Below are 23673 nucleotides of genomic sequence, written 5' to 3' on the forward strand. Positions count from 1 at the left end.
CAGGGGAGTGTTTCTTGCTCCATCAGTCTTGGATTCTCATAACCTCGTTTCCGCTCCAGCTTTTTTACGATTCTCTCTTAACACAACGTTACATCTTGTAAGTCATTACCAAAAGCTTGGGTTTGCTGAGAACAGAGCAAACTTCTTGTTCTTCCCCAGTGAGTGGATCTCAATCTTCAATAACATGGCAGAAAAAATCCTACTCTGAGTGTGTACCAATGTTAGATCTTGTAGCTCATTATCAAAACTTGAGTTTGAGATCCCGTATCGCTTGAATAAGTAGTACACACACTCCATCCATATCATCAATCTTTAACAACACGGCATAAAATCACAATGTTCTGCTCGGAGTGCGTCAGAAATTGACACTGAAGCGGTTACAAAAAAAGACGGAAAAAAAACGGTTATGATAAAACAAGGCAACAACACCATACAATCTGCACTCCAAACTATAAGCACGTAGGTATACAAAATATACTAATTAAATAAAACTATAAAATAATTGTATCACACAACCTATAACAATCCTACTGTTTTGCTCAGAGTGAGTAAGACACTGCAGCTATAAAAAAAAAGGCTATAAAAAAACGGGGGGAAAAAAACTAAAAAAAATGTACATGCATAAAACAAGGCAACAACACCATACAATCTGCACTACAAACTATAAGCACATAGGTATACGAATTATATAAAACTACAAAAATAACTATGTGTTTATCACACATAAACTAGAAACAACGGACAGACGGATAGAGGGCAGTGGGGGACGAGGCCGGACTGACCCGGAAGTGCTGCACGATGAGGTGGAGGATGTGCACCAGCTGGGGGACGGTGTGGCCCTCCTCCACGATGATCTTGCGCGTCCAGTGCGTCAGCATCTGGTGGCCGTCCTCCATGCGCGCCGGCACGGCCGGGGTCAGGATAGCCATGGCCTGCCGCACGATGGAGCGGGCCTCCATGGTGTGGGCCTTCAGCAGGCTGTGGAAGACCTGCACGCGCGCGCACACACACACACACACACACACACACACACACACACACACACACACACACACACACACACACACACACACACACACACACACACACACACACACACACACACACACACACACACACACACACACACACACACACACACACACACACACACACACACACACACACACACACACACACACACACACACACACACACACACACACACACGGAGATAAAAAAAAAGAGTCTTATTATGAAGATGCAGGGGTGTGAGATGATCTGTGGAAGACCTGCGCACACACACACATACACAACAACAGGAGGTGAGGAGATAAAAGAGCCTTATTATGAAGATGCAGGGATCTGAGATGGTCTGAGGGGAGTTGCTAGGCTTAAGGCATCTAGTTTAACCTTTTGAACGGACTTGTTTTGGGAAAGTGCAGAAAAGCGGTTCGTTTTTTTCCATTCATGGATATTAATAAAACAATGCGGTCTATAAAAAAAAATTGGGTTTTGTGGATGCTATTTCCGCCTGACAAAAGAACCCTTCCTTCCGACCACAAACCATGACTCATATTGCAAAAATACAGCTTTGCACTCAGAAAACGGATATAAACACCCCAAACACTAGGACAAAAACTAAAAAAACAATTCTACTCAAAGCCCCGAATACTAACAATTCTGTACTGCACCCACACCTGCATCCCTCAGGGTCAACCCCCCGTTAGCGCCCTCGGGGCTCACCTGCAGCACGATCTTCTTGTGGATGGCGAACTTGGCGATGATGTGGGCGAGCAGCAGGTGGCCGCTGTACTTGCAGGCGGGGTCCACGCAGGCCTTGGGCAGCAGGCAGGGCCAGGCGAAGGTCATGAGGCGGCGCAGCTTGCTGTTGCGGCTCTTGTTGTTGTCGTGGATGTGGTGCGGCGCGTGCTCCACCAGCAGCGTGGAGAACTGCAGCAGCTGGATGCGCAGCGAGTCCAGCAGGTCCGCCTGCTTCTCCGGGTCCAGCACCTGAGCCCACACGGCGAGCGAGGAAGAGGAGGACGAGGAGGAGGAAGAGGAGGAGGAGGAGGAGGAGAAAAGGTCAGGTCAGTTCAGGTCAGGTCAAGAGGTCAGCAAACAAAAGGGACACACGGGGGAGAGGAGGTCAGAGAACGAGAGGTCAAAATGATTAAGGCTGTGAGCAGAGGGGAGAACGACAACATGAAGGTCAACAGGAGACCCGTGGGCCTGACATTTGACGTTGACACCACCCAGTGATATAAAAATTGGGGTCAGGGGTCAAACCAAGAGGCTAATCAGTATCCAAGCCAAAAGGTCATGTGGAGTTGGGCTACAAGGCTACATAGATTATTGAACAGAGCAGCAGTGATCATAACACAATGGCGCTATTGGGAGTGCAAGCTTAGCTGGTGTCTGGAGGCTCTCGAAAGCCTTCAGAAGAACAACTCCACTTTGTGAATGGACACATAAATGCAAAGTATAAACCGTCCACATCTCGTGCCAGGCTGCGGAATCGAGCGCTGTCGCTGAACAGGTAGACAGTGACCGCTGAGCCGTGACCACGGGGATGAAATCACAAGGGGCCAAAGCCCCTTTTCCACTCCAGTGTCCACTCTCAGAGCTATTGAGAGGCCGTCCAGATAAGCAGTCTCAACGGGGCCCTCTCAAATCTGCCATTCAGTCAGTGACAAAAGCCAAGCCACAGGCAGCAGACAAAAGATATGCATTGTGGCTAATCCGCACAGTACACACTCTCTCCACACACACACACACACACACACACTCTCTCCACACACACACACAGCTCTGCCGAGAGCCCTCTGCATTAGGCGGCAGGGACGTGGGGCTGTTTTCCATCACGGCTAATCAGTACGAGGAAAAAGAAGGAAGAGGAGGAGGAGGAGAAATCGATCCGGGGTGAGGAAGAGAGGGGAGGGGGGGGAGGGCGTCAATAGGGGCGTTTGTCAATGCTCTAATCCCGTTCTCTTAAGGGAGGGCAGCCCAAGACGAGCCGCAACACAACAAAACACGCTGACCTTTCCGGGGCGCGGCGGTGACATTTCAAGGCCCCCGCCACACACACACAAACAAACACACATTCAGCCAGACACACACACACACGCACGGACACACAGAGACACACACACACACACACAGACACTTCACTCCGACTTGACAAATGAGCGCTTTGATGAGAAGGGAGTGACAGCTCCGCCTAAAGGGGTGGAGGGACTGAAGAAGAGGGGAGAAGAGAGCAAATGGGTGTGTGAGTGTGTGTGTGTGTGTGTGTAGAGGGGATTGATGTATGAAGCTCTGGGTTGGGAGTGTCAGGTCTGGGCGGTGCGGTGCGGTGCGGTGCGGGCTCAGTTACCTTGGTGATGAAGACACTGGTGATGCTCTCGGGGTTGTCTCCCTCGGGGTTGGGCGGGCCCAGGAGCGGCTCCCCCTCGCCCTTCTCAAAGCTGCACAGGAACGCCGGGTTCAGGATGTGCTGCAGCACCTACAGGGACCACACACACACACACACACACACACACACACACACACAGATTTTACATCAACTCTCAAATCAATTCCTGACATATTATCAAGTTAAGTATGAATGGAGAAGCACAGGCTCAAAAAAAGAGTTATACATTTCTACTGTAATTACATTTGATCAATAGTAACCCTGCTTTTTCACCTAGCTTTGAGTGTGGGCTAAAAAAAACCTGTAAAATGTACACACTCATTTATGAACATGCTTTAATTACGGATCATACATTCACAACCCGCACTTCCACCCACCTATGTACTGTACCACTCAAATGCTACTCAGCCGTTAAAAGGGATCTAATTTGGTGCTACTCTGGCCTGGAACACATTCCCGCTCACAGGCACCTTATTATACTGGTTTAATGGGGCTCCATTAGGCTATTTCTGTGTGGTTAAATAGGAGCTGAACCAAGCTAACTAATGAGGCTAAATACAGGGACATGTATATGAATGGTCTCTCAGTCAGCACGCAGTGTATTTTTAGAGCATAGACTAACCGTCCTCCATCTCCACATTTAGGTGTTTTCCAAAAAGTTATTGCGTACGGTCACACACCGACATTTGCACTGCTTAACCCGCACCCGACACACACACACACACACACACACTTTGATACAGGCTATACAGCGTGTAGGGGACATGGTCGTGCGGCTAAGCAGGGGGAGAATATATAAGAGTGACTAGACTTGTCACAGCGCGCCGTTCATTCATCAGCTGCACCTCGCCGGGCCCCATGCATCATCCACAGCAGCGCAGCGCTACAGCAGCATCTGGCAGAATGAAGCCATTAAGAAGCAGCGACACAGAGAGAGAGAGAGAGAGAGAGAGAGAGAGAGAGAGGGAGAGAGGGAGAGAGAGAGAGAGAGATGGAGAGAGAGAGGGGGGGGAAGAGAGAGATGGAGAGAGATGGAGAGAAAGAGAGAGAGGGGGGGAGAGAGAGCGCGAGAGAAATGGAGAGAAAGAGAAATAGAGAGAGGGAGAGAGAGAGAGAGAGAGAGAGAGAGAGAGGGAGAGAAATAGACAGAGAGCGAGTAGAGGATAGACAGAAGGAGCGATTGGTCGGGAGCATCACACTGATACCCAAGACCAGGGGGAAGGGTACGGTACCTATAGTGTGTGGCGCCCTTATGGAGATCCATCACGGTTGACACGCTATTAGCGCACTCGCTATGCTAATGCCACCGCGCTAGCAGAGACGCTCTCATCAGGCCACTCAACTGGCCAGAGCTACCGCTACTGCTACTACCGCCACTGCTACTGCGGCCTTCACAGATAGGACAACGCAACAGGCCCGAAAGATGCTAGCTCATAGAGAGGGAGAGAGACTGCACTGAGGAGGGAGATGAGCTCGGAGGACCGCTGCCACCTTGACACAGCTGTTAAAGTGGAAATTGTTTGGGGGACGGGGAGGGGTGGGGTTGGGGGTGAGTGAGCGAGCCGGAGAAGTGGAGAGCAGTGATGTGTGGTGAGACAGGCCTCGAAGGGAACATTTGTCGCCGTCTATTATCGCCCGAGTTTACTCTGCGACACGGGCCTGGTATCGCATACACAAACGCGCGCACACACACACACAGGCGTACTGGCACACACAAACACACACAGGCAAACTTGCACACACACAAACTAGAGTTTGTATTCCCAAGGATCTCTGTCTCGGTTACAAGAAAAAGAAAATGTATTTTATGCCAGGCTTCTTGGAACTTTCGCCACAGTTGCTAGGGAACTGGCCGCGCTTGTAAAGGGCTTTTTCTTCCGCGCCCGCGGCCTCCTCTCTCTCCCGCCCCCTTCAAGGCCGCCTCGGAGGGTCTACTGTGACACGAGAAAATCGCCGCCATTATTTCCCTTCAGAGTCGTGAGGGGGGGAACGCAGCCCGGGCGGCGCGTGTCACTGGCCTGAGAAACAGAGCTGCAATTTGGCCGTCCGCTCCTCCGCTCTCCCTGCAGCTCCGCTCATTATACGAGGAGAGTTCTTCTCCATTTTTTGAAGCTGGCATCCTCTCTGAATGTGTGTGTGTGTGTGTGTGTGTGTGTGTGTGTGTGTGTGTGTGTGTGTGTGTGTGTGTAAGAGGGATGGAGAAAGAAACAAAGAGAATGAATGAAAAGAGATATTCAGTGTGTGTGTGTGTGTGTGTGTGTGTGTGTGTGTGTGTGTGTGCGCGCGTGCGTCATTCTCTGAGAGCGTGTGTGTTTATATGCGTGTCGGTCCCTGGGGTGCTGTGAGGGTGGGTCAGTGTGTTCTGCCTGCAGGTGCCGTCTCCATTATCCCCATCCCTCTTAACAAGCTCCCATCCTTCACTGAGGCTAGCCATTAGCATTAGTGCTACTAGCGCCGCTAAGGAGCGCGAGTCATTATCTACTATGCTGAGGCAAACCCTCTAGCCACAGCGTGTGCACACACACACACACACACACACACACACACACGAGGTGCTAAAAATACAAAAAAACACACACGCGCTACGCTAAAGAGCCCAGCTGTTAAAGCTCCAGGGAGCCGAGAGACGATCTCCATCTCCACACGCATTCAGACCACGTCTTTGACTGTCTGCTCTCTCTCTCTCTCCCCCCGCCCCCGTCTCTCTATCTCGCCTCGCATAGTTAGAGGGACTCGTTAGGACTTTTGCGCTCGTTGTTTAACATGTTGGGGAAAAGAGCACGGAGCAGGTCGGCAATCTCTCTCGAGGACATTCAGCGATTGCGTTCGCGCAGGCAATAGCGAGCGTGTTGAGTGCGTTGAGTTACAGTCTTCCCGCTGTGGCGGAGTGTGGAAGGAGTGTGTGTGTGTGTGTGTGTGTGTGTGTGTGTGTGTGGGGGGGGGGGTCTTTTTGCAAGAAGCCGTTTGGGTCAATTAGCGGGATGCCAGCGGGGGCGCGGGCACACAGAGCCAACATCTGCTCGGGGCCGGGGCGGCGCGGCGATTAAGTGCAGAAATAATGGCTGTGCCACGCCGCGCCTTTGACACGGCAAACACCCGAAACACTTCAGCGAGCAGCGGGGGGACCTGATGATGAGATTCAAACGCTGCGAGGCGATGGGGAAAAGGGGTGAAAAAAATCTTTATCCAAAACCAAACAGATTCATGGTGGTGGAGTGATGAATCTTTCAGGTTTTTTTCGCTGCTTTCACTCCAAAATGTGTGTGTGACAGGCGGCTAGAATGGAGACGAATGTTTGGGGGAGGTGCTGAGGAGCTGAGGAGGCCTCAAGGTGGTCAGAGGCTAGCTGAATGTGTCCATGCTAGACCGTGTGTGTGTGTGTGTGTGTGTGTGTGTGTGTGTGTGTGTGTGTGTGTGTGTGTGTGTGTGTGTGTGTGTGTGTGTGTGTGTGTGTGTGTGTGTGTGTGTGTATTCCATGGCCGTCCTCCGTGCAAGTATTAGGAACACATCGCCACGGAAGCATGACTGAAAAACGTGCTCCACACCACGTCTGTGCCCTACTCTTTATGCGCTCAATGACCCACACACTCTGTGCGCAAAGAGTGTACACACACATACACACACACACACAGCATATGCTTGCTAAAGTCACACAATGCAGTCATACTTGTGATAAATAACTGCAAGATGATGGGGGTCATTGCAAAGTCAAACTCCCTACAGTTTCGCATTCTGAAATAACAAATGACAGAAAAATACAAAACAGAAGCAGTGCCACAGGCTGACCAGTGCTGACCATAGGGGTCGTGCCCAGCCCTGACTACAAGACGCCATGCGGTACTTAAAGGTGCACGATGAGATCCTGAATGATGTTACTTCTATTGACATTCCGCGTAAACAAACAACACACTACTTTCCAATGCATGCTGCTAAATCAAGTTCTCACTGCCCCTAACCCATATGTGCATCATGCTCACTAACCCCAATCCCTCCCCTAAACATCTTGTTGGTGTCTCGCCAGAGACCGAATTTTTTCACAATGTATTCAGGGAGCAAGCAGCAAACTGATCAAAGGGAGATGGCTATGATTTGAGACAAAAATGAAATTGCTGGGGGCGGGTTCTCACCTTGGCCTTGAGCTCGTCGCCGAAGTGCGGGTCGTTGAACTCGACGAAGCGGAAGAAGAGGGCGCGCTTGTGGGCGATGCTGTAGTTCTTGGGGATCTCCTCCTCCATGTACTCCTTCAGGAAGGTCATGTTGCACAGGAAGCGGCCGGTGAAGGCGCGCAGCAGCTGGAACAGCAGCTCGATCTCCGAGTAGTTCCGCCTGAAAAGGAAGAAGGAGCCGTGAGCGACTTTAAAAAAGCGAAAAGCGCGTTTTCTGCTTTGAGCTCGATTCTCCGAGTAGTTCCGCCTGGCACCGAGAAATGGAAGAAGGAGGCCGTGAGCGACTTTAAAAAAGGCAAAAAAAGGCGCGTTTTGGATTTGAGCGGATAGAGGAATTGACTTGACAGTAGACATAACTATAGATCAACGTAATGAGACACGCCGGTGCTCGCTTGACAAATCATACTGCCACCGCGAGAGAACGTGAGCTCTGCATCATGGGAAATAGTTACGCAGCATTTGGACAGTTGGAATTTAATAATAAAATTGAAACCAAAAAAAGATTTATTTCACAGGCCGGAAAATAAATTACCTAAACCAAAATGAAATAAACAAAACCCTTCTCTGTGATCAATCCAACATCATTTAACCAGCAAGGCCACAACCTTAACACGTACTAGAGATGGGGGTGTGAGAGAGGTGTGTGTGTGTGTGTGTGTGTGTGTACATTGAGGTGTGCGTGTGTGTGTGTGTGTGTATGTGTGTGTGTGTGTGTGTGTGTGTGTGTGTGTGTGTGTGTGTGTGTGTGCGCATGTATGTTGAGGTGTGTGTGTGTGTGTGTGTGTGTGTGCGTGTATGCTGAGGTGTGTGTGTGTGTGTGTGTGTGTGTGTGTGTGTATGTTGAGGTGTGTGTGTGTGTGTGTGTGTGTGTGTGTGTGTGTGTGCGTGTGTGTGTGTGTGTGTGTGTAAGACTCACTTGCAGTAGCTGAGCAGGCAGAAGGCCAGCAGCTTGGGCTCCTTCCAGTTGGTGGAGGCCATGTTGTCCTTGCGGTGGCGCTCCTGGAAGGCCTCGCTGACCCAGACGCGCCGCAGCTGGCTGACCAGAGAGTGCTGACCCGCCAGCCAGCCCTCGTCGTTCTTCACGATGATGCTGATGATCTGGGGAGGGGGAGAGAGGGGAACCGTTAAACACCTCCTCTAGAACGTTAAAGTCCTGTCAGGATCAGTCAGTGAACCAAACTCTGATATTCTAGGTAATGGTGCCGGACGCTGCTCACAGAATCTTCTACTGGGCTTCAATCACAAAGAAAATTGGTGTACTTAGCGGTTTTATTTTTACTCATTTTTTTAATTAAGACACTAAGATCAATTGTCAAATGATGATTTTATATTCCTCTTTTTAGGCAACTTTAGCATGGTATCAAATACGTTTTCTCCCCACAGTAAGCCTTCCAGTTCATGAATACTATTCAGTAACTAAGATACCGAAAGAAGCTCCTTAGTCAATACCATTACACTGATTTTCCCCCTCAAGAACGTCAAAGGACCCTATAGGGCCGGGACCCCTGGCCTCTCTCTATGGCCTTAATCACCTTGATGGCCTGGAACTGCAGGTCCAGGCGGGCGGTGCTGGTGGACGGGGAGCCGGGCCGGACGGTGGGCGCAGTGCCCGGGGGCACCAGCAGGGGGACGAAGCGGCTGGGGTTGGAGGCCAGCACGTCCCGCAGGGGCTTGGCGTCTTTGTGCTTCAGGAAACTCTGCAATGGGGGGGGGGGGGGGGGGGGGCAGATGCCAGGGCTCGTTACAACACAACTCCTGGTCTCTGGGGACTAATACATTGATTCATTCATGTATTTCTGTGCAAGGGGTTTAGTAATCGGAGGGTTCAGAGGTGCTACCATGAACATGCGGCTCCACTGCGGGTCGTTGAGCGTGGCCTCCATCATGAAGAGCTCCACGGTCTGAGACGGGTGCCGCGTCAGGAACTTGATGAGCGGCTCTCTGAAGGGGCTGCCCGCCTGAAAACACAACAACACACAGTTAAGATCAAACACACACACACTTTAAAACACAACAGCTGAGCTCTGTGGACCAACTTCAGCACAGTAAAGCGTACCTTCACCCCTAAGATAAGAAATACAATATCTATACACAGCATGGTAGCAAGTCATACCAACTACAATCCAATAACAGTCAATAGCGCTGGGAAATTGTGCAGTCTACCCATATCAATACTAGTCATAAGGACAGCAGAGACTTTAGAAGGAGTAAACTAGTCAAGATAGTCTGAGTTAGGGGATAGTGAGGTCAATCCAATAACAGTCAATAGAGATGGGGAAATCGTGCAACCTACCCATATCAATACTAGTCATAAGGACCGCTTAGAATGAGTAAACTGGTCAAGATAGCCTGAGTTAGGGGATAGTGAGGTCATTCTAACACAGTGGAGAGCGTGGAGCAGGTGTACTGTACCTCTATGAGCATGGCCCTCTCCGTCTTCATCACCACCTCCAGCAGGGGCTTGACCAGGGTCTGCGGGGCGGCGGGGATCAGGTGGAAGAGGTTGATGATGGCCGAACAAATCTTCATCTCCTGAAGGGGGGGAGGAATAGGGGGGGCAGGGAGGAGTGGAGGAGATGGACGATGGTTAGCCGTGTGCAGCGGAGGTTTAGGCTACAGTCAGATTCTCTTACTGGCACACTGGAGCAAGGGGAGATCAGGGGGGGAAAAAGGGGGATGTTACTAGGTGGGTAACAACGACTGCTCATAGTCTGTCTGAAAAGCTCACAATAAATAAATAAATATAATTAAATAAATATATATACATACACATATATATATATATATATATATATATATATATATATATATATAATGAAATAGATAAATAAGACAGATAGATACGGAGACAGTCGGAGCTCACTGGCACGATGGGTTACGGAAAGCAAGCTAGGTCAAATAAACGGCATTCAGTAGACATGGGGTAAAGACACAGGTGACCGCTGGTTATTACCAATCACACCACTGTAGAAAAGATTATACGAACACGTACACCACAACACATGGCAATTAACACTGCCTCAACCAACGGACTTTAGGATTGAGGGGTGGGGGTCAGTACCATTACTTGGGGGCAAAAGGGGGGGTAGGGGAGAGGAGGGACAAGGTTTCCTCCTCAGGGTAAGGAGGAGCACCAGAATCAAAAACAACACGATACACACACACGACAAACTACAGAGCACTGCACTCCACTAGCACCACAGGCACAAGAGTCACCCACGACCACCATCATCACCACCATCACCACCATACCACAGCCGGAGCTGGCAGAGCACCAGCCGGACCTGCTCACCTCAGCGCCCTCCAGTGCAGGCTGCGCCAGGAGGGGGGGGGGGGCACACGGAAACAACGGAGAGCAGGGGGTTAGAGAGAGGCAGGCGGACCACTGGACAGGGCTCCAGGGCCAGTACTGGGCTCCAGGTACAAACTAAGGGGAGCACTGTTAAGACTCTGTGTAAAAACAACTATGGCTACCATTGGGATGCTTTAGGTGTAAATGAGTCTGATCCAGCAGAAAATGCAACAAAATTACATAGTTATGAATGACAAAATGACATTGGCAGATTGGGCACCTACGGTGGACATTACGTTATATTAGGTGTTGTTGACACCTCTGTATCACGACCCGATCTGATTCACATGACAATCGCCCCATGGAGGTGCCATCAAGCCATTAGCTCCCCTCATTATCTTTGAAAAGCGCCAAGAAAGAAAAAAAGAAAGAAAGAAAAGGAAATAATCGCGCGGCCGCCTCATTATGCCGTCCTTGCGCGTTAATGGCGCTCGAGGCTCCTCCCCCGTGACCCCTGGTGACCCCCCGGGCTTCGTTGCGAGCCGCGATCGTCTGCCAGCGCAGCGGCGGGCACGGGGCCAATTTCTACACCGTTACGACGTGTTTTGATTAGAAGACAGGAGGAACAGAGACAGAATGACAGAGAGCAAGAGATGGAGAGAATGACAGAGAGTGGGGGAGAGAGAGAGAGAGAGAAAAAAAAAGACACAGAGGGGGAGAGAAAGAGAGAGAGAAAATGACACATAGAGAGAGGGGAGAGAGAGAGAGAGAATGACACCGAGAGGGATAGCACGACAGAGAGAGCAAGAGAGAGAGAAGAAGAACAGAGGGAACACAAAGAACAGCGAGAGCGAACGAGTGGCGACGGGGCAGAAGGAGACAGTGGACGCTCTCCTCCTCACCTTTTCTCTCCTCCGCAAGGTTATCTGTCCACGAGATAACGAGCATCCTGCTCACCCGAGGCTCGTTACCAAGCCGACCTCGGGGAGGCTGGCGCCTAATTAATCATTGATTGTAATACGGCCGCATACAACTTCACACCTCACGGCTGAGAACCAACACACACATATATGCACGCACACACACATTCAGCAGACGCGCTGTCATCAATTAGATGTAGAACACTCCCGGGGGAGGTTTATGTACTCGTGACTTCACGTCACATTTTGGCGCTACGCTGAGAGGGAACGTTCCGGAGAGCCACCTCTCTGATGAGGGGAGCGAGTGGGCGGGCGGGCGGGTGGAGGGGAGGGGAGAAGAGAGCGCACATGTTAGCGGTACAGAACAGTGATTCTTGTCCTTGGGCCCTCTACCTGAGGGAAGCGTCTGGCCAGGAGTTTCCCTGCCAGTGTCAGCACACACACTGGAAAGCTTCTTAAATCTGACACACACACACCCTCGATAGCCTCCCCCCACCGCCCCCGCAAACACACACACCTGATAGCCTCCCCCCTCCCCTCCAAACACACACACACACACACCTGATGGTTCAGTTCACGTCCTCCTCCCGCACACACCTGAGTGTTCACCCGTCTCCCCCACACACACAGCCCTGGCGGCCCACCCCAGACGTGACCCTGGCCCTCCCCCCGGGTGCTGGCGCTGGTACTCACACTGCCGTCGCTCCTCTGGCCTCCCTTGTGGGTGATGACCACCACCTCCATCCACTTCCTCAGGTGTTGCTGCAGAGACAAGATACACACATAGAAGCAGTTAGACAAGAGCCCATTCACAAGTCATGAACAGGAGATGCTCTGGTCTCCAATGAAAATGGTGTTAGAATAGCAACTGCAATGTAGTTTGCGCTTGTTCTCCAAGGTCTCTTTTGCAATGTAGCTTCAACGTTAACCCTCGTTTAGATAAAAGTGCTAAATGAATTAATTGAAAAGTAAAGACTTAGAACTTGGTTTCACGACACATTGAAGGTACAGTGGACAGATTTCTAACAGTGTCCAAGAACACATTTGTGTCTGCTGATGTCATGGAGTTGAGGTAGTGGATCTCAAAAGGTGACTCACCATCATCTGATCGCAGAACTTGTCGTTGAAGGAGTTGGGGAAGAGGCGCGTGACTGACGTGAGCCTGTTGACCACATTGAGGGTGAGGCTGCGGTAGTCACCCAGCATCATCAGCAGGGGGCGCATGTGAGTGTGGATCTGGTCCACCTCGATGGTGGCACCCTCCAGGAACTACACACACACAAAGTTACAAACAAGAATACATTTAGCAGTGCAGAGCAGAGCAGACACCTTCCACCAGAGCCCCACACCCCTTCTTCATCCCAAGCAGCTTCTCCTCTAATATTGCTGCTGTGTGGTGCCACTGGGGCAGCTGTGCCTGTGGGTCCCCTGATCTGCAGGGCGGCCACGGGCCCCCGTGCGTCTCCATTAGGCACAGAGGAGGAGGGCCGGGGGAGGGGGGGGGGGGGGGGGGACTGGGCTCTGGTGGCGGGCCGCCGGCCACGCATGATGCATGGCGCCCACATTCATTTTACTCTGAGCCTCGCAGCCAGCCGCACTCCATCCTGTATCGATTTTCCCTGGCAGAAGTCATTAGTGATAGCAGGGCAGAGATGGAGGGAGGAGGGAGGAGGGAGAGAGAGAGTGGGGAGAACGAAGGAGAAGGGGAGAGAGAGAGAGAGAGAGGGAAGAATGAAGGGGGAGAGAGAGAGAGAGGGGGGAGAACGAAGGGAGCGAGGGAGAGAAAGAGAGAGGGGGAAGATAGGGTGGAAGAAAGAAAGAAAGGAGGAAAGAAGGAGCGAGAGAGCGAGCACAAGAAAGAGGAGGGGAAGGGAGATAGGGTGAAAGAAAGAAAAAAAAGAGAGGGAGAGAGACACGTGGTGTTGGTGCTGACCTTTCTCATACAGGCCTCCCCGGCCTCCTGCAGCTCACTGTTGGTGGAGTTGAGGGCCTTGAAGAGGGCAGCGATGATCTTCTCCCGCGACTGGGGGAGGTAGTTACACGCTGCCAGAGCATCTGCACACAGTGCACAGGAAAAGGGAGAGGAAAGGGGAGATGAGATGAGTCAATCTGTGCCTTTGGCACATTTATTTATTTCAATGCAGGAACAACATTACTACTGAGGAATCACAAGAGCTCCAACACATATGGGCCTCGTTGGAGCTGTTGAGCACACATACTTGTGTTTGTTTGTGTGTTTGTGCATGATCATATGTGAAAGAATGTGTTTGTATGACATTTTAATATTGCAAAAGCGCATCTGCATGTATATATACACACACATATAACATACTGTATGTATGTATGTATGTGTGTGTATGTTTGTGTGTGTGTGTGTGTGTGTGTGTACACTTACTGAGTGCCGCAATGCGCAGAGGCACCAGAGAGGGCAGGCTCTTGTAGCAGGGTAGCTTCATCAGGGTAGCGTCCTCTGACTCGCACAGATTCAGCAGCTGGAGGGAACACAAGCACACAAACCACCGTGAGCAACCACACACACAAAACACACACACACACAGGGCTAATTTACCAGGCAGCAGACACAGAAAACAAACAGTACCAGAGAGAATGGCTACCTCTGCAACCTTAACAAATGAGACCGGAGCTTCAGGCTCCAATAGAAGGATCAATAAACACTCTCCTAACGTTGCCCAAAACAAGCCTAAAAACATCACAGGCAGAGGAAAGCCGGCCCTTAGGTGCTACAGAGCCTCAGACTAGGATCACAAGCTCAATCAGAGTCCTCTCTCCTCAGGTGACAAGCATGTTTACTCTGGAAACTGATCCAGATCGGAGAGATTGTGGCAATTCAATACACAACTTTGATAATAAAATGAGGCCGACATGGGAAAGGACATCAAACGTCCACGAGAAACAAGACATCTCTTCAACCCATTTATGCCGAACAGTGGCGTGTTTTTACGCTGATATATTTTAAGTCTTAAAATGTCCGACCCATGCCTACAGACTTTAAGACCTGAGAGAGGCATAACAAGCAGAATATGACTGAGTCACAACAACCCCTTCCATACAATAATAATTTCAACATGTACAAACATCGTTGCAGAACAACAGTGTGCATTTACTAAATGTTGAATGTGAGCAATCAGAATCCAATCAACGGGCAAATAAAAATGTCAGGAACAACTATGAGTATTGACATTCAGTAACAATGCCAGGGTGATTAATTATCCCAGACACTCCTATTTCCATATGAATGGCACGCCAGCGCGAGCAAATGCAATGCAGTGGAAATCACGCTTGCGACGGCGGAGCCCCCACCTCTGTGTAGAAGACCTTGTGCTCCATGACGTTGAGGTCCATGGTGAAGAGGCGGGGCTGCAGGGTGGTGCAGAAGGTGTTGCCCTCCATCAGGCCGATCTGGGCGTTGGCCGGCTGGTGGCGAAGCAGGTGCTTCTTAGGGGGCACCATGTCCTGTAAGACCTACAGGGGGCAGCGGGGAAGAGGGGGGGTTAGTTGTCTTAACTCTGTGGTATGATGGGTTTGTCAGGCTTGTTCAATGTGGTTCTGTGAAATGGTGTTTAGGTTGCTGTGTGTTCCAATGTATATAAGGTGGTGTCTAGAATCTGATACTGTTAAAAACGTGTTAAAGTTGTTTGTTGCTGTTGTTATTAAATGAACATAACAATAAAGAGCAACACAGTCCAAACTTAGAGCCCAATTCTGTCTTTCAATACTTTTTAAAGGGATTAAGGGTGCAGTATCTGAGGGGCTGAAGCAATGCTTTCATCTGGAGGACCATTACTAGCGTCGCAAATTGCTTTTGTTCAATTGCGATGTCAGGACAGCTCCCTTGAAAAGAAAATGACTTGGCATTAGACAGCGGTGGGAGTATCCCGCAAACATAAGGTGATGTTTTGACACAATCCTCTAAACACTTATTAGTACCCAGGGAACAGAGAAATGTACCATCCATTGTGCCAACGGGATCTCACACAGATAAACCAGCAAGCACACACACACAAAGACACAACCAACGCACTCAAACATTCACATAAAAACCTGCAAAAAAGCCATAAACACATCCAGACAATAGTAGCCCACACACACACAAAGATGAAAACCAAACACACACTCAAACATTTACATAGAAACATGTGCAAATAAGACAGAAACACACACCCAGACAGTAGTAGCCCCCCCCCCCCCCCCCCCCCACACACACACACACACACACACACACCTCCTTGTGGGGTTCCATGATGACGGTGACGCTCTTGCCGGTGACCTGGGCCAGCACCTGCAGCGAGTGCATGGCCTGCTTGCGCACGGTGGAGTTGGGCGAGGTGACCTCGCGCACCAGGTCGTGGGTCACCATGTGGAAGCTCTTGTCCTGGGCGCTCAGCAGCTCCTCCGTCTTCTCCTCGTCCTTCAGCGGCGTCGCGCAGCGCACCAGCAGCTGCTCCAGCGTCGTCTTCGCCATGGCGACCGCGCCGTTAGACACCTGTGACGACGAGAGGACGTTAACGACCAAAAAGTCTAGCGCGTCAGAATTTTGGGGGGGGAATCTCCTACGACTCCGGTGTTGACACTGTGACGACACAAGGCGAGAAGGCTACGATAGATGATCTTGTGATGTGGCCACTCTTGCGACCGAGACGCGGCAAGATTTTGTGGTTCTCTGATCGCCTAATCTGACATAGTCCATCGTAAAAGATCATTGTGAAAGACAAAAAATCGTTTAGTCTGTACAGGCCATAAGATGTGTTCGTCGTAACTCGTAATGACTATGTGCTATGACTGAGAACTAGGCAGTCAACACTTGAATTTTGGAATTACAATTGTGTGTGATTACATGACTCACTACTAGGTACAGTACTTTTTATTGTTGACATAAATTAACATTTATTACAAGTTCCAGTATGACTTGTTGAGATGAATACCACTGTGAAAGGAGCTGTATGGTCATTTATTACTAGAGTGGGTAATAAGGAACCTGAACAATAACAGCAGAGTGATTGGTTGCAGCTCAGACATAATAAAATAAGCCAAACCAGTAACCCATGAAACACACACACACGGCATTTCTACATGAGCTATAAGTCTCTTTAGACAAGCCATCAAGACAGATCCCCACTCCGACTAATCAAAAAAGATAAATAGAGGGCCAGACTTTATGAGCAATACATCAGACACATGGGCAGAGACTCAAGCTGAGCGTGGGATGAGAAAATATTATTCTCTACTTATTAACTTTCTCTAAATATCAATATCAGCCTATCGTTCTATACAAATTCAGTTTCTGCCCCTAGTGTCTATACTAGTGATGTTTTTCTCCCTTCATCTTTTTAAAAAGTAGACCGTGTGGGCGGTCTGGGTTTTGACGTTACTGCTGCCGTTACCTCTCCGGTGAGGTCCATCATGACGAAGAGCAGGGCCTTGAGGAAGGTCAGCTGGTTCTGGAGGACCCAGATGAGGGGCAGGCGCTCCATGAGGAACTTGATGGACACCACGCCGCCCAGCTTGGCGTACCAGGCCTGCTCGTAGCAGCAGGCACACAGGCGCTCCACGATGTAGGAGAACAGGGGCAGCTGGCAGGCCTGGGGGGGCGGAAGAAGGAGGGAAAGAGAGAGAGAGAGATAGAGGGAGGGAGAGAAAGAGAGACAGTGAGAGAGAGATAGATAGAGAGAGAGAGTGTGAGTGTGTGCGTGAGAGAGAGAGAGAGAGAGAGAGAGAGAGAGAGAGAGAGAGAGAGAGTGTGAGAGAGAGAGAGAGAGAGAGAGAGAGAGAGAGAGAGAGTGAGTGAGAGAGTGAGTGAGTGAGTGAGTGAGTGAGTGAGTGAGTGAGTGAGTGAGAGAGAGAGAGAGAGAGAGAGAGAGAGTGAGAGGGGGGAGAACATCGCTCAGACTTGCCCCATTTACACGGCAAACACACTCCATCAACTTAACACTCTGGGGACTGCTTTACCCGAGGGACTAGAGAATGCATGCACGGCACAGTTTGTGGCTAAATATGATATAATTATTGGATAATTATTACAAACTTGTCCATCTCATTGTTTGAACAGTAGGTTTCACTTGAATAGAAGTCATCCGCCTCCTAACATCACATTTCATTAATGCTCTTATTTCGCAATTTGAAAGATGAAGCGAAAATGGTAGATAGAGGGCCATTGAGCAATCTTCTTCAATTATGGAACAGAGACACAAAGAAGCCAAAGCCAACTAGACAGAAGCCTAAACCAAGCACTGCACCCACTGTTGCCTGTACCAGGATACCCCCCCCCCCCCCCCACACACACACACACACTCACCCTCTCCTTGGATCCCAGGATGATGCTGGCCACGTCGAAGATGACCGCCAGCGCCACCTCGCCGATCTTGCACAGCTCCTTCTCCTCGTAGGCCATGCAGATGGCGATGGCGTCGATGAGCACCAGCGGGTCCATGCCCTTGGAGCCGTTCTCCTCGCTGTGGAACATGGCCGTGCTGGGCTGGCTCCCATTCTGGTAGCATGGCAACAGGAATGGGCCTGGAGGACGAGAGAGAGGGGGGGAGAGAGAGGGGGGAGATTAAAAGATTAATTCATTCATTAATTAAAACGAAAACGCTGAAAACAAAAAAGACAGCAGCGTGAATTTGTACCAAAACATGAACCATGCTGTTCAAAACCCGGGAACTGTGAGTGTTACACAATGGGTAATTTATTATGCTTGTGCTAATAATTCATTCAATTTGGCACTTTTATGCTTGACAGATGCTGACTGATGTTTGCTGCCGAATTTCTCATAACAAAAACAGGCAGTTTTACAGCATTTCTTCCAAATAAACATTTCAGCACCTCCCAGCATAACACAAGACAATAGCTACCACAGCACAGCAGACACACCAACACAAATGTACAGCACATCTGGGTTAGAACACAACAGGGACTAGCCATCTTGTGCTGACTTATCGTGACTAATAACATTTAATGTGTTTGGGAGCACAATAATGGACGGACTCTATACTTTTTATTATCTTCTGTACAGCATCTAGCATGACCTTGTGCCTGTTTGTGTGTGTGCTTTTGTCCACTTAAGCATTAGCCACTGTCTGTGTGAGCTTTTGTCTCCCTTAGCCACCGGCTTTGTGAGCTTTTATTTACCTTAGCCACTGTTTGTGTGTGCTTCTGTCTACCTTAGCGTTAGCCACTGGTTCTCTGGGCTTTTGTCTACTTTAGCGTTAGCCACTGGTTGTGTGTGCTTTTGTTGACCTTAGCGTTAGCCACTGGTTCTGTGAGCTTTTGTCCACTTTAGCATTAGCCACTGTTCAGGTGTGTTTGTCCACTTTAGCGTTAGCCACTGTTCAGGTGTGTTTGTCCACTTTAGCGTTAGCTATGGCCTTACCGCACTGCTGTGCCACTGCCACCATGGTGTAGTGGCGGATGAGGCTGGCCACGAACGGCAGGGCGCTGGGCCTCAGGTCCTTGATGACGGCCGACATGAAGGCTCCGGTGAGCGCCTGCTCAAAGGTCCGGCGCGCCGGGGTGTCCTGCGCCTTGTAGCGGTGCGAGATGATCACCGGCGGGATCCACTTCTCCGTGAAGCTGGAAGGATCCAGAAAAGAGGGGGGGCGCGTTAGATGCAGACAGAGACAGAGCGATGCTCTGGGAGATGCTTTTAGTGTCACCTGATAAGGGGATTGAGGAACAAGACAGACACTGATAAAACTTAAAGATAATCGTGTACAACAAAATGTTCTTTTTTCCCCACGCATTGAAACTGTAGCCAAGTTCCAGCTGGCAAAGGCAATCAAATCAAATAAGCACATGTCTTTAAGCGCTGCCAAAATAGTAGCACTTAGTTCATCAGCACTTGATGCATTAAATGAGAAGCTGGACAGACAAGAGACACTTGACTACATTATCCAAATATGTACCCAATTATGCACCACTTGCACCACTGAAGGCATGTTTGTGTTGACATTACATTCCGAACAGCCTAATGCATACATGACTCAAGGCTCTTGAACAAAATAAATAATTGTGTGCATATATGTACATAAATATACACTACTCAAAAGTTATGGATATCTGGCTTTCGAAAATGTATGGAAAATGTAAAAAGTTCCAGCTACAGTGGTATTAGATCATGAAAGTAGGGCATTTGGGTAGAGGCATGCAATGGTCAAATATCCCTGACTTTTTGTGACTAGTGTATATACAAATACATATATAAATATAAATAAATAAAAAAGGAAAGAAACTACATAGAAAGAAAACCGTCGACTTCAGTCGCACCCCTCCACTCCGTCTTGATTCGGGAAGCTAAAAATAGCCGGGTGACACAGTGGCGCTGTCTAGCCTGAAGTGGCCAAACGGAGGATGGAAGGTCTTTATTTGTGTCTGGGCTGGCATTTGACTCGGCGTGCCATTATTTACCCGCTCCGATGGGGTCTGCGGGACAGAGCGGGGAGAGCGCAGCGCAGGGCTCCATCCCGGCCGCTCGGCCCCGCTTTTTTATAATGCCAAATGCCAGCCGCGCCCCGTGATGGATTGCACCATTTCATTATCGCTATTTAAAAGACCCGGCTTCCCAGAAGTGGGGTTGAAGAGAGGGGGAGGGAGGGAGACCGGGAGAGAGAGAGAGAAAGACAGAGAGAGAGAGAGTGCACAAGTGAGAGAGAGAGAAAGAGAGAGCGAGAGAAAGAGAGGGCGCAAGTGAGAGAGGGAGTGAGTGACTGAGAGGGGAAGAGTGCCAAATCAATTCAAATTCATAACACCGTGGCTGCCACTTGAATGGGCCTCCATTATACCTGGTGGCATTTGCGGTATTAGGAAAGCATTCTGTCCACTGAAAGGGAACCTTTCTCCACGGTGACCATCATCATCATCATCATCTGCCAAGGAGCAGAGAGGAGCGAGGGAGGAGGGCAGAGAGGAATGGAGGGAGGAAGAGACGGAGGGAGGGAGAGGGAGACTAAGGGGGGAAAAGGTGAAAAGATGGGATGTCATGAATCAAGACATCTGACAGAGATGACTTCCCTTCCCGCCTGGCCGCCTCACAGCTGACACTCTTCATTACGGAGCGGAGAGTCCGTGTCCAGGGGGAGGGGCTGTGTGTGTGTGTGTGTGTGTGTGGGGAGAGGGGTTACGAGCGAGCGTTTGGGGGTAAACAGACGAGGGAGAAAGTCAATTAGGTCCGGCTGGGGAATCAATGGCACCGTAATGCAACCCTCCCACCACACCACCGCAGCAGCCAAGGCAGACGCCTCGGAGTAATTAGCCCTCTCAGCGGCAGTGCACAGCCATGAGAGAGAGAGAGAGAGAGAAAGAGATAGGGAGAAAAAGAAAGAGGGAGAGTGTGAGTGAGAGAGATGGAGGGAGAGAGAGAAAGAGAGGGAGAGAGAGAGAGAGAGAGAGAGAGAGAGAGAGAGAGAGAGAGAAAGAGAAAGAGAGAGAGAGAGAGAGAGAGAGAGAAAGAAAGAAAAACTGATGGGGAGAAAGAGAGGAAGCGGAGCATGGACCACCCGCAGTGCTGTCAGGGGCTACAGATGGAGACAGATGGAGTGCCGGGCCAGAGGGGGGAAATGATGTCAATAGCACCCCCGCCCACGCCCCACCCAAAACCACCGCCAACCGGGGGAACCTTGAGCGACAGCGGGCTGTGAGCGCCATCCGGGCAGGGTGGGCGAGGGAGCTCCGTGAATGTTGATTAATTGGAGCATTTGGCATCGGGCAGGTGGCGCCCCAGGTGGGGCACGGTTCACGCGTGCGTGTGTGTGTGTGTGTGTGTGTGTGTGTGTGTGTGTGTGTGTGTGTGTGTGTGTGTGTGTGTGTGTGTGTGTGTGTGTGTGTGTGTGTGTGTGTGTGTGTGTGTGTGTGTGTGTGTGTGTGCGCGCGCTGGCTGTCTTACTTGGGGTGCGCCAGGAGCTGATAGAGCGCGTGCTTGTTGTCCTCCAGGCTGGTCATGGCCACCAGGAAGCACTTGATGACCTCCCACGCCTGCCGGCGGTAGTAGGGCTCCGTGTTGGCACTCTTCAGGCAGTCCAGGGCCGTCTCGATCGCCTGGAGAGAGGGAGAGGGGAGAGAAGGGAGAGAGAGAGAGAAAGAGAGAGGGAGAGATGTAAATTAATGAACAAACTGTGCCACAAACACACACACACTGAACAATGACTTTGAGCATCCCGAGGCAAAAGAAACTTTTCAGAACATTTCATGAAATGAATAGAATAGAATAGAATATATACTTTTTTGATCTGTGAGGGAAATTCAGTTCTCTGCATTTAACCCAATTTAAACCGAATTAGTGAACACACAGCACACAGTGAACACACAGTGAGGTGAATCACACAACCCAGAGCAGTGAGCTGCCTGCACAACCAGCGGCGCTCGGGGAGCAGTGAGGGGTTAGGTGCCTTGCTCAAGGGCACTTCAGCCGTGGTGGACCGGTCGGGGATCGAACCGGCAACCCTCCGGTTACAAGCCCGATGCGCTAACCAGTACACCACAGCTGCCCCATGGTGTACAGGTGACACAGACCAAAAGAATGCATTGACCACAAGTCCAAATCACACTACCCTGTCCTGCCCTGCCCCTCACCACCACACACTTCACGAGTCATTATATTATTTATATATTTATTACTTCAGAACTCGCTGTGTCCATGACAACCTCCTTTAGGGACAATAAACATTCACTTCATTCAGGCTGAAGTGAGGAAATGCACAATGCCAAAGAACCTGAGGAGCCTTATAGTCACATTAGAAACCCCAGGAGGCTGAGCTCTGTACTTAGGTGCTGTACAGCAGGTCTGAGCACTGGGAGGGAGAGAGGGAGAGAGAGGGCGAGAGAGAGAGAGAGAGAGAGAGAGAGAGAGAGAGAGAGAGAGAGAGAGAGAGAGAGAGAGAGAGAGAGAGAGAGAGAGAGAGAGAAAGAAAGAAAAGAAAGAGAGGGAGCGAGCGACCCCCGAGAGCGGCAGTTCTAGGAAGCTAAGCTCGGCCCGCTGAAGTCTCCGAGCCTTGGAGCAGAAGCCCGGGAGCCGGAGAACGGGGCGCTGTTCGCCTGGCTGGGGCATTATTCTGAAATGTCACTTTGCCTTGTACACATGTAGCAGGCATTCCCGTGTGGATTGTCGCTTTAAAAACGGGCAATTCGTCAAAGCGTCTCAGTGCCCAGACCATGACTCCCCACACGCACACACACACACACACACACGGGCGGACACACACACACACACACACACACATGTGCATGCACGCACGCACACACGCACGCACGCACGCACGCGCACACACACACACACAACACACTCTGAGAGTCTGCTGTCTGAAAACAAGGTGTCCACACAGACAGTAATCTGGAAAAATGAATCAGAACTCCTTTCTGTTTAGCAGACGTGCAGGAACAGCGACTAAAATGTAGCTGGAAACTCCTCTCTTGTGCCTCAGGATCTAGGCTAGATGTTGTTCAACTTGCCTCAGGATCTAGGCTAGATATTGTTCTTCTGCCCTGTGAATCACACTTCAGCCATGCAGTTCCTCTACTGAAGCAGATGTCCTCCTTTAAAACTCCCACTGGCATTTCAGGGCTGCGAAAATCATTCAATTGTTTTCAGTTTTGAGAGTTCAGGACAGAGCCGTACTTATAGTCAGTTTTGCATCTCAGGGCATTTTCTTTATTTGTAAATTATCTTATCTTACCTGAATCAGGCTTTTTTGATCAGTCAACTAGACTGGAGTCCTGTCTATTGCAGCGCCTGATGCCAGAGAGAACTGTAGGCGAGAGCCTTTGGCACGCTTGATGAATGTTTGCATGCGAATGCAAATGCAAATGCTGCACACGGTAATGCGTCCTGTGACTGCTGCCTGTTGCCAGACACACACACACACACACACACACTGCCCGCTTTCCTGCCCACTG

General features: G+C 50.2%; 2 protein-coding genes across 2 annotated transcripts in view; one reads left to right on the forward strand and one right to left on the reverse strand.

Annotated features, from left to right (window-relative positions):
* Positions 1-23673, reverse strand: part of trrap (transformation/transcription domain-associated protein) — a 125718-nt gene that overhangs the window by 75629 nt on the left and 26416 nt on the right. The window contains exons 22-39 of the mRNA XM_062525848.1: positions 21668-21819; positions 19160-19359; positions 18086-18303; positions 17175-17372; positions 16016-16276; positions 15094-15255; positions 14168-14264; positions 13706-13827; positions 12871-13041; positions 12466-12534; positions 9973-10092; positions 9399-9518; positions 9093-9257; positions 8477-8658; positions 7522-7720; positions 3356-3484; positions 1726-1992; positions 783-989 (exon numbers count right to left, since the gene is read on the reverse strand). Of these exons, the coding sequence (XP_062381832.1) occupies positions 783-989; positions 1726-1992; positions 3356-3484; positions 7522-7720; positions 8477-8658; positions 9093-9257; positions 9399-9518; positions 9973-10092; positions 12466-12534; positions 12871-13041; positions 13706-13827; positions 14168-14264; positions 15094-15255; positions 16016-16276; positions 17175-17372; positions 18086-18303; positions 19160-19359; positions 21668-21819 (3039 nt within the window). The remainder of the gene's footprint in view (positions 1-782; positions 990-1725; positions 1993-3355; positions 3485-7521; positions 7721-8476; positions 8659-9092; positions 9258-9398; positions 9519-9972; positions 10093-12465; positions 12535-12870; positions 13042-13705; positions 13828-14167; positions 14265-15093; positions 15256-16015; positions 16277-17174; positions 17373-18085; positions 18304-19159; positions 19360-21667; positions 21820-23673) is intronic.
* LOC134070473 (lysine-specific demethylase 5B-B-like) overlaps positions 23578-23673 on the forward strand; it is a 7316-nt gene continuing 7220 nt past the window's right edge. The window contains exon 1 of the mRNA XM_062526851.1: positions 23578-23595. Within this exon, the coding sequence (XP_062382835.1) occupies positions 23578-23595 (18 nt within the window). The remainder of the gene's footprint in view (positions 23596-23673) is intronic.

This window comes from Sardina pilchardus, chromosome 22, assembly GCF_963854185.1.
Source record: "Sardina pilchardus chromosome 22, fSarPil1.1, whole genome shotgun sequence".
Lineage (NCBI taxonomy): Eukaryota > Metazoa > Chordata > Actinopteri > Clupeiformes > Clupeidae > Sardina > Sardina pilchardus.